General features: G+C 45.8%; 2 protein-coding genes across 5 annotated transcripts in view; both read right to left on the bottom strand.

The window, feature by feature from the left end:
• Positions 1–18: 18 nt before the first annotated feature.
• Positions 19–7706, bottom strand: LOC148317720 (circularly permutated Ras protein 1). Of its 2 annotated transcripts, none has more exons than XM_088284046.1 (21): positions 7062–7706; positions 6837–6921; positions 5757–5966; positions 5205–5375; positions 4824–4952; positions 4596–4676; positions 4451–4524; positions 3742–3915; positions 3628–3669; positions 3441–3530; positions 3071–3222; positions 2784–2865; positions 2574–2704; positions 2387–2471; positions 2168–2274; positions 1924–2030; positions 1356–1473; positions 1066–1206; positions 906–999; positions 802–828; positions 19–635 (listed from the first exon to the last, which is right to left on the bottom strand). In XM_088284046.1, exons 2-21 carry the CDS (start codon positions 6904–6906, stop codon positions 573–575), a joined length of 2148 nt encoding a protein of 715 aa, XP_088140172.1. In that variant the 5' UTR covers positions 6907–6921; positions 7062–7706; the 3' UTR covers positions 19–572. The 2 variants fall into 2 exon arrangements, with proteins under 2 accessions (XP_088140172.1, XP_088140171.1); XM_088284045.1 differs by having other exon boundaries at positions 19–400.
• A 146-nt stretch (positions 7707–7852) lies between these two features.
• Positions 7853–12550, bottom strand: part of LOC148317719 (protein kinase C and casein kinase II substrate protein 3) — a 9103-nt gene continuing 4405 nt past the window's right edge. For all 3 annotated transcript variants that reach the window (XM_088284052.1, XM_088284049.1, XM_088284050.1), the window contains exons 2-10: positions 11424–11502; positions 11203–11359; positions 10385–10620; positions 9630–9785; positions 8868–9043; positions 8675–8795; positions 8444–8511; positions 8297–8376; positions 7853–8136 (exon numbers count right to left, since the gene is read on the bottom strand). In XM_088284052.1, the coding sequence (XP_088140178.1) occupies positions 8024–8136; positions 8297–8376; positions 8444–8511; positions 8675–8795; positions 8868–9043; positions 9630–9785; positions 10385–10620; positions 11203–11359; positions 11424–11480 (1164 nt within the window). In that variant the 5' untranslated portion in view covers positions 11481–11502 and the 3' untranslated portion in view covers positions 7853–8023. The remainder of the gene's footprint in view (positions 8137–8296; positions 8377–8443; positions 8512–8674; positions 8796–8867; positions 9044–9629; positions 9786–10384; positions 10621–11202; positions 11360–11423; positions 11503–12550) is intronic.

Raw genomic sequence — 12550 nt, 5'->3', positions numbered from 1 at the left:
ATTACGAACGTAGTCCGCTTCTACTTATCGAGATTGTCTTTTAATACGACAACGTTTCCTCGTCATTATCAGCCAGGCGAGTCGTCATCCAACCTGTCCATGATGAACTCACGCCGGAGTCACTTAAGTCTGTTCATCCTTTCCTCTCCACGGCAACCAGTGGACGTCTGCTTCAGCCTTCATTGTTGGCATGTTCCACATACCGCATAGTGCAAAAAAAAAAAAAAAAGTTTGTCTGAGCCCCCCGGAGCAAATGTAATATGTCTTCTCAGCGGTTTCAGTATTTGGACGGCTTCCAATGGGGTGAAAAGTGAAGGTCCTGCTTATTCTTTATCATGATGGTCTTCCTGTTGCTTTGCTTCATGGTGTACAGCAAGGCTGCGCCAGCGTCTGTCAGAGACTGGTGGGAGGACACGCGGGGAGTTAGGGAGTGAGTCCAGCAGGAAGTATTCTAGCACCAAGTAACAATAGCTGGAAGTACTCTAGTTTCAACAAGAAATATTGCTGGAGGTTTGAAGAATTCCACAAGAAAGGATGCTGGCAGGAAGTGTTTGAGTCTGTCAGGCATTTGGTTAAGTAGCGTGGGATGCTGCCGGTATTTTTGAACAGTCGGATGAATTCTTGCAGTTTTGTAGCTGGAAATAATTTCAAGTATTGCAGAAGATGAAAAGATGTGAGTGTTTTATCAGGAAGGATTTTTTTTAACATTAGCTAGAGAACTACTACAAGTTTTTAAATCGAAAGCACAATGACAGGAAGAATATAAACGGGAAGTACCCGAGCATCACCGATGTCATTTACCTGTGAGTCGGAGACGACGGATTTAGTCTGGAAAATAAAAGAGATTATATTAAAAAAAAAAAAAAAGTGACATATGAGGACCAAAAAAAAACAATACAACAGACCCTCGTGAAGCTGAAGATATTGTTGTATATTGGCTCCATGGTGATGACCCATTCCTTGTACGTCTGTCTGTCCTCGGCGCTGCGGTTGTGCTCTCTGAAGACAATCAGACGCGACTTGAGCAAAAACGAGCCGGCTCTCGTTTCCCCCGTCCGTACTCACATGACTCTCTCGATGAGCTTCATCTGCTGCTCGCTCTCCCGCCGGGCGTCCAGGAAGCGGCCTCGCACGGCCAGAGCGGCGCTGGCCTGCGAGGAGTTGAGCTGAATGATGGGCAGCGACACGGAGGACAGCGCCACCAAGCTGAGGAGCAGGGAAGTGCGTTTTTTTGGCAACATGGCGGATGTCATTTTATTTTAGATGAACGGCGACGTAGCATTATATTTTGGAATAAAACGGCGACGGTGAATAGTTTCCCGGTCGCACTGCGGTGATTAAATGCAGGACATCACCTTTCATGAGTGACATTTCGGGTCATGGTGAACACTCGCAGCATCGTCTGTCCGTGCTTCTGCGTGTATCGGAGCTGCAGCTGGACGGAGACGGTGTCGCCGGGCAGTGGCGGCGACGCTGGAAGACATGTTTGGACAAATTGATGAAGGAAATCTGAAATATCTCAAATGTATTTGGTGAGTCATTTATTGCAAATACAAAATGACCAATTTAACATATTTCCACCGTTCATTAGGACAAATTAGTTATTTCATTCACACAACTTGTTTGACACGGTTAAATCATTGCTTCATTTATTCCAATTGAATCAAAGTTGTCATACAAGATTTATTTTGTTTTGATTTGACAAACCGGTTTTGCCGCTCCAAATATAGCACATCATGCTGATTTGTTTTTTTCCATCAGCACTTTAGCCAATCTGACTTCTAAAAAAAAAAATAAAAAATTGTCATCACGTTCCCTCAGTTGCTCTTTTTGTCTTCCGTGATGTTTACAATTCCTGTCCCGCTCCACAAAAATTCCAAACCCGACTGTTACTTAACGGGTGACATAAACGGCGTCTCTTACCGTCCGTAACGTTGGCCACGAACTGGAAGGTGATCTCCGCTTCCAGGTGCACATTTCCCACCTTTCGGACCGCTTTGTGGCCCGCCTCTTTCTCTCCTCTCATGCGCCTGTTTGTTGCAACACAGGAATTAAAATGATTACATTTTAGAACAACGGCAGATGAGACTGTCTTCAGAATCAGAATTACAAGCTGAAATCTGTTGTGAGCATTTAAAAAAAAAATAATAATAATTCAACATCTTACATTGATTTGGGCAGAATCAACGTGACGGTGCACTCGGTGGCTATCGTGCTATTCTCAATGATCTGCTCAAACTCGGACTGTAGCATCCTGGGATTGGCGATCACCACCTGATGGACAATGAGACGATGGGCACACACACACACACATGCACGTGCACGTGCTGTGAAAAAAAACAAGTGATCAAGGTGGAAGGAAAAAAATAATAAAACGATCTGTTACTTTTCCGCCTGTGCGATCAGCAAGTCTTCCCAGCTCATCCAGCCGGCAGTCAGTTCCCTCGATGGAGAGCACGGACACGGTCACACTGGGCAAAGAGGCAAACGTCGCTGTTATCGTGACGTTCAAAGCAACAAAATGGATTTTAGGTAGCACTAATCATTTTATTTGCAAGCCTTTTCGAAATTACCCCTGATTGGCAGCAACTTCTCCCAATTCTTGGTAGAAGATGGTGGACGAGAGGAGCGTGCGTGCGTCGTTGTCCTCCGCCTCCAGATTCCCTAAAGTGGTGTTGGCCTTCCCGTCTGTGCAGATGATCACCTTTTGGCCGAGATGAAGCTCAAGTCATGTCACTTGTTTGGATTTGGGTCATTTAGGCGTTCACGATAGGTCGACGCACCTTGGAGCCTGGGTGTCTGGAAGCCATCGTGATGGCGACGAGAGCTGCCGGGCCCAGCGCTGTGATGCCCACTGCAGACAACCTTCAGAGGAGGGGGGAAAAAAAACAAAACAAAAAAAAAAAAAAACATGAGTTTTTAATCAGATTGAGAGAAAGGAAATTCTGCAGAAACGGCGTGTGGACGCCAAAGAAGTGGCGAGGAGTTGGAAAAAGTCAAATGTCAGAAAAGTTCTGGGAATGATCGTAAAAAAAAATATTTTTTGTGCCTCCGTCGATGCTCCTCGTACCCTGTAACTTGCTCCTCCAGGAAGCTTTTGGTGTATGACAGCGGCAGCGGAGTCGGGAAAAGAGACGCGGCCACTTTTAGATTGTCACTGTCCATCAGTTCTTCTCTGCTCAGCACACGTGACGGGAAATCTCCGGATCCGTGTACTGTCACCTGTCGCACATTGGCAGGCAGAATAAATTCCGTAATAAAATAAATTCCGTTCAACTAATCAATTCTTTAAAAAAAAAAAAAAAAGATTTTCAATTTAAATACAACTGAACTGTACTTAGACAGTCATTGTTTGGCGTTCCACTAGAGGGCGCACTGAGAATCAAATGAAATGAAATGAGCGTTTGGAGATGCATGAGAAAAATTGCATTGAGTTGTACCTCGTAGTTGAAGGTGATGAGCCCGACGGGCGTGTCAGGCTGTTGGTTGCTCAGCTTTTGAACACACAGTAGAACAGCTTCCTGGACGAACTGGAACGGACACAATCGTTTAATATCCCGCAAACATATGCTTGCATTTCACCGCAGAAATTACCCAAATTAATAAAAAAAAAAAAAGAGATCTTACCTCCAGTCGCGATCGGTGGATCGACTCCTCTCCCATCAACACCTTAACAAGACGAGAACGCCATCACAATCGGCGCAGTGAAGTAACAGCGATCCTTTTCGAGGCGCTGCGTACCTGCGAGGTGATGCTCATGGAGGCCGAGATGTCGATGCAAAAGATGAGCAGAGGCTGGGAGGCACTCGGGAGATTTTCGGCCGGGCTCAGCACGAACAGGCCGTGCTGCAAACCGGCGCTTGTGGCGACGCTGCGCTCGGGCGGCTCACAGAAGTAACACCCCTTCGTCTGCACCTGGAGAAGATCAAGTTCAAGAAAAATACTTCAACACCAACACTGCGTAAAGGAGCTGGTGGAGGGAAAGTTCCTCTTAGGGACCACTGTCAGGGATTTTTGTCAATTAATTGTGCTGAAATGTCGATTTACCGTATTTGCCGGACGATAGGCCGCTACTTTTTTCCTACATTTTGAACCATGCGGCTAATACGACGGTGGGGCTTTTCTGTGGGTTTTTCTTTCACCACTAGGGGGTGTTCTATAGATCAGAACATACGCTAAATAAATCCATTTTTTTCTCTTGGGTCTGTTCTGTTTTAATTAGCAAAGTTCTTGTTATGTTAAAAAGCTGTTTTTGTACCTTTAAGTGCATTCACAGTACAAAATCGTTCTGTGCATGCAGTCCTTTTTTTCAACATTGAAAACTGCGGCCGATAGTCTGGTGCGGCTTGTATAACTTTTTTTATTTTTTTCCCCCGGCTTATATGCACGATCATCGCTATTGCATCTATGCCATTAAACAGAGCGCAAAGACTGTCGAAGTTTTGCCTACCAGGTTGTCATACGTAGAGTCCAACACAGAGCCACACTGGGAGCACAAAGTGGGTTTTCCTTGCGTGTGCTGCACTGGAAAAAAACGCAAGCAACATCATTATAATCGTATTCGACAAAAACCACCACGCTAAGAGTTTACTGACCTTTCTCGGAGAGCAGCTTTCCCAAACTGACAAGGATCACGTTGGGGTTTCCCGGCAGTGACTCTTTATCTTCTGTGGATGCTGTGGAGCACACATGGAAAAAGTGTACTCTTTTTTTTTAAAATAAATATACGGACTGATGTTTAGTATAGGTAGCTGAAAAATGTACAGTAAGAAAGTATGTGCTCTTGTTTTGTTCCATCACCGCCGCCGCCGAGCGATCTGTACCTGGAGGTGGCATGGCTGGAGGCGAGCACAGGCGAGGTTCTTCAGTGGCGGAAGAGGTGGGCAGAAGCACCACGTACTCCGGCATGTTCTTCATGAAGGAAGGGCGAGGAGGAAGACGAGGGGCTGAGGCTGCGGGAAATGCGTTGTTTCAAATGAGTCCTTCAAGAACACTGATTTTGACCACTCGCAAACAAAGCCTTCTGTCATTTGACCAACTCCTTAACACCAGATTCCGCTTGATTAATATGGAAAGGAATCGGGGAGGAAAAATACAAATTAAAATGGATCATCACTTCAATTCAGGTCAGAGGAGGCCACTCACTATTTTCGGCATTCTGTTTTGTTTTTTTTTTTTTGTTTATTTTTGCTGTGTTTGCTTACATGTCGCCTCTCTTGAAGCGTTTCCATTATGTCTGGAGCCTTCCGGTAATTTTGGCGCGCTAGCTGCGGACCATGACGACTGCAAATCTATGTTGTTGTCATAAAGAGGCGTCTGGTTGGAAGAAGGCGGGCGGCTGTTTGCTGCAGGTCTCAGGTGAGGTGGAAGCAAAGCTGTGGGAAAGCCGGGTACACACACACACATTTATCCCAAAATACAAAAAAATACGCCCCTACTGGTGAAAAAAGAAATCCCGTAGATGGCACTCTCAACAGTGCCATCTAGAGGACTCAAAAATACAACAGCTGGTTCATGAAGCAAATTTGAAGCTTTATTTTCCCATCACTATTGGTGTTGTCCTGCTGGCAGCTGGCGACTGGTCACCAATTATCGCCAGCACCTGCCAGGACCCCAGCAACCAATATGCTGACGCTGCTGGGCAGACGCGACTCAGGTCAGGAAATTTGTTGGAATCTTGACTGTTTTGTTTTGCTTTTGCCGCCACCACAAAAGCGTAAGAAAACATGCGCAGCGATGATGCTTTGTCACACTACCTGTTTTTCGGGTGGGCGTCAACGGCTCGGGAGATTTGATCTCATAGTCGACATTGTCATAGAAAGTGGACTTGGAAACCTTCCGCCCGTGCCGCTTGCTCTGGTCCGGCTGCTCGCAGACCTTGGCGGGCGACTCGGGCACCTTGACCTCGATGGGCGGAGGGGGGGGCGCTCGGACAGGACGGACCCAACTGACGGGAGGTAGAAGCGCTGCGAGGAATGCAAACGGGAGAGATGACGCCTTTGTGTAACCTTTCAAGCCGTCAAGCCCGCGTGACTCACATGGAAGGCTTTTTAGCGAGCTTATCTCCGAGAAAACGTTTGTTATGAAAGGATTGCATAGAAAGTCTGTTTCGGTCGACTGTTGCATAACGACCTTTGAAAGCTCCAAGCCGAGGTGGCAATAAGTCACACGTCGTTAACCTAATAGCATAATTGCGTAAGTCATTAAAAAAAAAAAAAAATTCAGAAATGAATCGCAAGCAGATCTATGAGCCGCATGGCCAAGGTTCCCTTTTTGCTAATGCCGCATTGTGGACGGAGTCAAAGTGCGACGATCATTTGAATAAATCAAGAAACAGGCTGGTACTTTTTGCCGCTTTGAGCTCAGACTACACAATAAAATGATTAAATCCATTTATGAAACTGGCAAGTCATCAATAGAAACTAAATGACTCACTCGTTTGTGTCCCAGGAGTGCTCGAGCCTATCCCAGCAGACTTTCGCCAAGAGGCGGGATACACCCCAGCCAATGATTGGATGATTTTAATGATATGTAATTTTGATTTACGGCTAATTAATTGCACGCAGGAAAGATACACAATGTAGACTAAAGTATGGTGACAACCTGTCATTACACTTGGAGGGCTCTGTGTACATTTAAATAGAATTTTTTCGATGTTTTCATATACTTGATGTATATATCCCAAAGACTATTTTAGGAAAAATAAATATAAATAATAAACAGCAACAATGGGACCACTTTGCAACCCCTAGGACTGGTCGGGGGTCCACCACCCCGTCGGGCCGCCTCCTGCTTGCACGGCCCTGAGCATAAGAATCCCCAATTTCAAATCCCACCTGAGCGCTTGAAGGTTTGTTGGCTTTCCTTCGGTGGAGGCACATAGACAAAATCACAAGCGAATTCCATCGCGGTCGGGCAGGCCTGGGCAGTGAAATGACAGCAAAACTTTCAATAAAAAGCTGACTTCTAACTTCACTTTGAAGCAGTCCAGCACGGCGCCAACAGCAAAGCCGTGAACATGATGAAAAATGAGCCGACGTGCGTTTGTGTGGAGTACTTACTCGAGGAGGCAGAAGCAAGCAATGTGATGGCAGACATGGACGCTGACAAGACTTCCAAGTGTTGCAGCAGCAGGTGACATCAGTTTATCCACCATGTGATTGTCGAGACATCTCACCGGACCGGCTGGGCGGCTTGCCGAGTGGCCGACGTCACCGCGCGGAGATTTCTGCATAACTGCACACGAGGCTGCGCAATCACACTTGGATCAGTCACGTCATGGCCAACAAACGCAAATATTTGTGAATGGAAATGCAAACGTAGAATGGAGAAGTCTAGATTAGAATGCATCGTGTAATTGAGCTTTGGAAAATTTTAGAAAAATGTTATCGCGTTTAAAAAAATAGGGGGGGGAAACAATTGTAATTATTGTAAATTTATTTTTGCTTTAATTGGTTTTGAATTACTTCAACTGTGAATTTAAATTCATTAGTCATCTTTGCACAATTATTGTGTAATATTTATGATATAGAAGAAGCAATTATGTGAAAATAATTGAAAAGAAATTCATAAAAGTCATAAATCATACACAATAACACAAGTGAATGTCACGCCTCTTCCAGTCACGTTCAAATCTTTTTTTATCAAGAAGCCGGAGTAGATGAGAAAACAATGATGTGTTTTATTTGGAAAAAGTCAAAGTTCCCCAAACGTGATCAACCACAAGACCCAAACTTGATTCCTCACGGGATGCGAACACACTCTCTTCCATCATGAAGGATCGTAACATTGACGTGAAAGAACCTGCATGAAAAATCCAGTTGCCAAGAAAAGGATCATGAAAATACGCACATTTCAGCTGACAACATTTGACACAGTCCTACGCTGGCTGATCAATGAATTTATTCACCGGCGGCTTCCAAGTTCTCTCTTCATTTCCAAGTACAACCTCAATTTGAAACCAAACCTATTTGTGTGCGCGCGCGACACGGCTTCCGGAGATAACAGTTCAGCAAGAGTGAGATCACTCGACGATTTCGACGTAATTGGCCGGGTAGAAGCCCTCCTTTCCTCCGCTCAGGATTCCTCGGCACCAGCCCTGGTCGTCCTCCTCCTCCACCTTCAGGAACTCCTCACCTGGGACCACAACGAGCATCACATGGATAACACACTCGCGGGACATGTATTCTTTATCCACTGCGAAGAACCACGAATATTGCCGCAGCTTACTGAACTTCGTATGCGTCTGTAATACGCCGACAACAGAATGGGGAAAGAAATATTTTGTTTGCGTCACCTGCTTTAAAGGAGAGCTCATCCCCCTCCTCCCCCGTGTAGTCATACAGCGCTCGAACCTTCACGCCTCCGATCATCACTCTAATAATGAAGAGTCATAAGAAACAGGAGGCATCAAGAATCAACGTCAGGGACTGAGCTGACTTACGGCCGGCCTTCTTTGCTTTTCTGCTCTCTCTTCTTTCTTTTCAGCTTTTTCACCGGTGGCACCCACTCCTGAAGAAAGACGTTTGACATTTTCGTGGTTAATTGTGAGACCTTTACGAGCTTCTCCGTTTTAAGTGCTTTGCCGCCATCTTGTGGCTACTTTGTGCAATTACAACTTGCAAAAATGTCTCGATTCTAGTTTGCAGGGTTTGCTATTTGATAGATTCTCTACCTGGATCTTTGGCCAGTTGGTGAGCATGCCAGGCCCGTGATTGTTCTTCCACCATTTGAGGTCTTCCTGCTCGTTGATGGCCATCAGAGTTTGATGGAGTTCGTTGTACACCTCCTTCACGCTGATGTAGACACACGCGCACTCAGTCATCAAACGCAACAAATAAAAGTCCGGGAGACGGTGGTCTGGTCACCTGTCGTTATTGGTGACGTCGAGGTGTCTGTGGATGGACAGGAAGGCTTGCTTCAAGAAGCTGATGCGTTTCCTCTCCTCCTCCTGCGACTGTTCAAAAACCACCTCCATCTCCTCCATATAGCGCGGCGTGTAGCTCGACACATCCTCCAGGATTTTCTCGTAGCGCTCCCGAGCCTGCGGAGAATCACAGTCACGGTGACTCAAAGAAATACCCTGCACTCTGTACTCTGTTATGGACGCAATTGGATGTGTGTACAACACTGCCCCCTAGTAGGCCAAAAACAGACATTACTAAATGTGTTTATAAAATACAAAATAATTCATTCAAAATAATAATTTTTTTATTTTTTTGGGGGGAGGCGGCTGGAACGGATTAACGGCATTGCCATTCATTTCAATGGGGGACTCGATTTTTTTTTAGCATTTATGCATTCATTACAGATTGTAAAACATTTTGTCACCTCTGGCGGTATCACAAATTCTACCTTTACAAAGATGAAAATGATCATTTTTAGTGTGGTGCTTGTCACTGCTCCCCTGCTGGACTTCATAAACACAGAGCAGTGTTAGCGACAACGCACGTCCATATAAGGGCCGCGCATGCAGCAAAGATTCAAGGTTAAAGGACATTGTTTGGACAGGAAAGTAGCAAGACCGAATAAACACAAGCGCGTGCACCGGGACAGCAAAACGTAGGATTTGTGACTTGTGAATTTCATTTTTTATTTTTTCCAAAGGCGGCTACTCTTGAAGCGATCACCTTTTCTTTCGCGTCCGTGGCCACCTCTCTGGCCTCGGTCACCTTCTGCTTTTTCTCTACACTCAAATTTTCGACGTCGTTAGCGTGTTTCTCTTTGTCCGCGGCACTCTGCTCTTTCTGACAGCACTTGTGGTACGCGGCCCGGGCCTTCTCCAGCTGTTGAACACAAACACACAAATGCGTATAAACACAAATGAAACCAAATATTCCGAGTGAACGCGACTGGAAATGGGAGTGGTCTGCAAGTGTTGTTGTAATCTTTGGCAATGAAAATGCACACAGCAATTTGACGGTACAAATAATCCAACGTCCAGTGTAAACAACAGTTTTCGTTACGGTTCTCCCCAAAAAACTTTGATCGTACTCGCTCGCCCACCAGCCGTTGCGATTTGTACCCACTCGTTCTGTAATACATTGGTATGACTCAAGCGCCCGAATGGGAAATTAAATTCTCTTGTAAACATCTGAACGGCGGGAGTTACATGCAGCCACTGGCACTGATGTCAATCATCGCCGAGACATTACTTGTGCACGAGGGCGGGGAACATCTGCTTTGTATTGGAAATCCTGAGCTAAATCGAGACTCATCAGATCCATATGCGAGATAGTCCGAACTGGGCAAGTGGTCTCGCGAGAGCCCTCTTGCGGCAACAGCAAGTCGCAGACAATAAATAGGAAGCATCCTCTCACAGGAAAAAAAAAAAAATCACCTGGCTTATTTGAGCCACTGAGAATTAGGAATGAATGTGAGGAACCTTGGTAAGCTTCTTGTTCCACGGTTTCTGCGCTCGTGAAAAACTGGCGTTGTTGTCGTGGCTTTCCCGGAAGCCGCAGAAGAGTTTCTTAGGAAAGCTCTCCCTCTGCCAGGTCCTGACCCGGACGCTTTCCTCGGCCACGAGAGACCGCGAGACGGACGAGTGCAGGGCGGACAGGCGCTCGGTGGAGGTGAAGAAACTCTGCCAGGCCGTCATCAGCGAGCCGTAGAGCGGCCCTGGGGAAGGACGGGGACATGACAAATGGAGGGGGGGGGGGTGAAACATAGCCGGCCTCCGAGGTGAGTCATGGAACCAATCAAGAAGTAATGGTCTCCATCTTTCCACTCTAAAGCACATGGACTCATTTAAAATCCATCAAGAGATCGTTTCCAAATGACTCAGGCTGTGCATGTTCGCAATGTTTTGACATAAGCATGAGTAAGAAACACCATTTGAGCATTTCGTTGACATAAAAGCTCCATGGAAGACTACTCTCTTCGTCCTCACTAGTAAAACAATTTGAACAAAAGCTCAATATATTCTTTATCTTCTGCAAAGAACGACTCATATTATCTATATCTTACTGAGGAATGGTGAGCGCCTCCTTCATGCATGTCTGTATTAGATCGCCCCCGTGTGGCCAAGTAGGAGAAACACAATGTCCATTGAATTGTAGCAAGTCATCACGCACAGCTAGAAAATCGTACCCAATTTGAGTTACTTTGCGGAAGTACTTCAAGATAGATAAAGGCAATCAAAAATAAAAGCTCCAACATTTTCCCACACGTGGTTCCACATCGTGTGCGTGGCTTACTCACGAGAATCCATGATGGCCTTCCACTTGCGGCTCCACTGGCTGAGCTGCTGGGCGTACTGCTTTTCCACCCCGGCTCTCTCCGCGAAGCAGGCCACGAGGTCGTTGCAGACCCGGTAGGACTGCTGGGTTCTGTGCACCGTCGGGACGTAATTCCCTGGCTGGCAGAACAACACATCGCAATCATGACTTGTATGACATGCGCGAAACTTTTGCAAAACTTACCATCCAGAAGCTGCGCTTGGCGACGTCTTGAGGCGGTTCTTGGGGCAGGCTCGCCATGGCGGTGGCTGTCGAGCTGTTGCTGTTAGGCAAGAGAGAGTTGCTTGGCTGTTTAACACGCATTTCAATCAAGGGAAGGCAGTTTTTGTTGGCTGAGGCACGCCGGTGATTATCAGGCAACTGGTTGGACGCCTCCGCTGTGTCATTAGAGTCAAGTCTGTCATGAACAGAGCTGTTTTGAGGACTGCAGAGACAGAGTGAAACTGAGTTGAACACAAAGCCATTATTCTGAAGGAATGCAACAAGGTGGACACACGGGTTAAATCAGACATGGGCAAACTGCGGCCCATGGGCCACATGCGGCCTCTTAAACGTTTTAATCAGGCCCGCTGAACTTGAAAAAAATTAAAGAAATAAACCTTGTCCATGTTGTATTTTCCCTGTAATTCTGATGTGTCCCCACTAGGAGGTGCACTCTAAGAAAGATATTTCCGGACCCTTTGTCAAATTTTAGAACCCATTGTGGCCCGCCAATCAAAATGTTTTCCCACCCCTGGTTAAAATGAATCTACTGCCATCTAGTGGAAGAGCATTTAAATTTTCTACATTATACATTGACGGCAAAGACAAACTCGTCATTAGAAATCTTTAAGAATTTTCGGACTGATTAAAGATTGAAATTGTCTAATAACCCTGAGGCAAACCTGATCTCTCATTAAACGGTCGCTTGGAATTTTGGCCCCACTTAGCCCAATTTGGCAATTGATCGGATGATTGATTGGAAAATATATAAATGAATAAAATTACTTTTTTTGTTCAATTAATGCTTATAATAATGATAATAATGTAACATAATGTTGCTTCTCTTCCTGCCAAAAAGTGAAACAACCCGTTATTTATACCATCGCGAGCTGGGATACATGCATAGCTGTCCCAGTGGCAGACTGGAATTCACAAGGAGGGTGGAGGCCGTGAGGACTGTAGCGGCAGGAATAGAACAGCTGCTCCTGCATTCTTCCCAAAAATAAACATCAGCGAAAGGTCATCTTTCCCTTTGCTCAGATGAATGCAGAAAGCCAACGTCCGTAGCCACCTTCGCTCCTTTTAAGCGCATCCTGCTGCAAATCAAA

The sequence above is a fragment of the Idiotropiscis lumnitzeri genome, chromosome 20 (genome assembly GCF_059441095.1).
Source record: "Idiotropiscis lumnitzeri isolate Australia: NSW breed Sydney's pygmy pipehorse chromosome 20, RoL_Ilum_1.0, whole genome shotgun sequence".
NCBI classification, from domain to species: domain Eukaryota; kingdom Metazoa; phylum Chordata; class Actinopteri; order Syngnathiformes; family Syngnathidae; genus Idiotropiscis; species Idiotropiscis lumnitzeri.
Note: the sequence above shows the minus strand (reverse complement) of the source record. Positions and strands in the feature narration are given on the sequence as shown.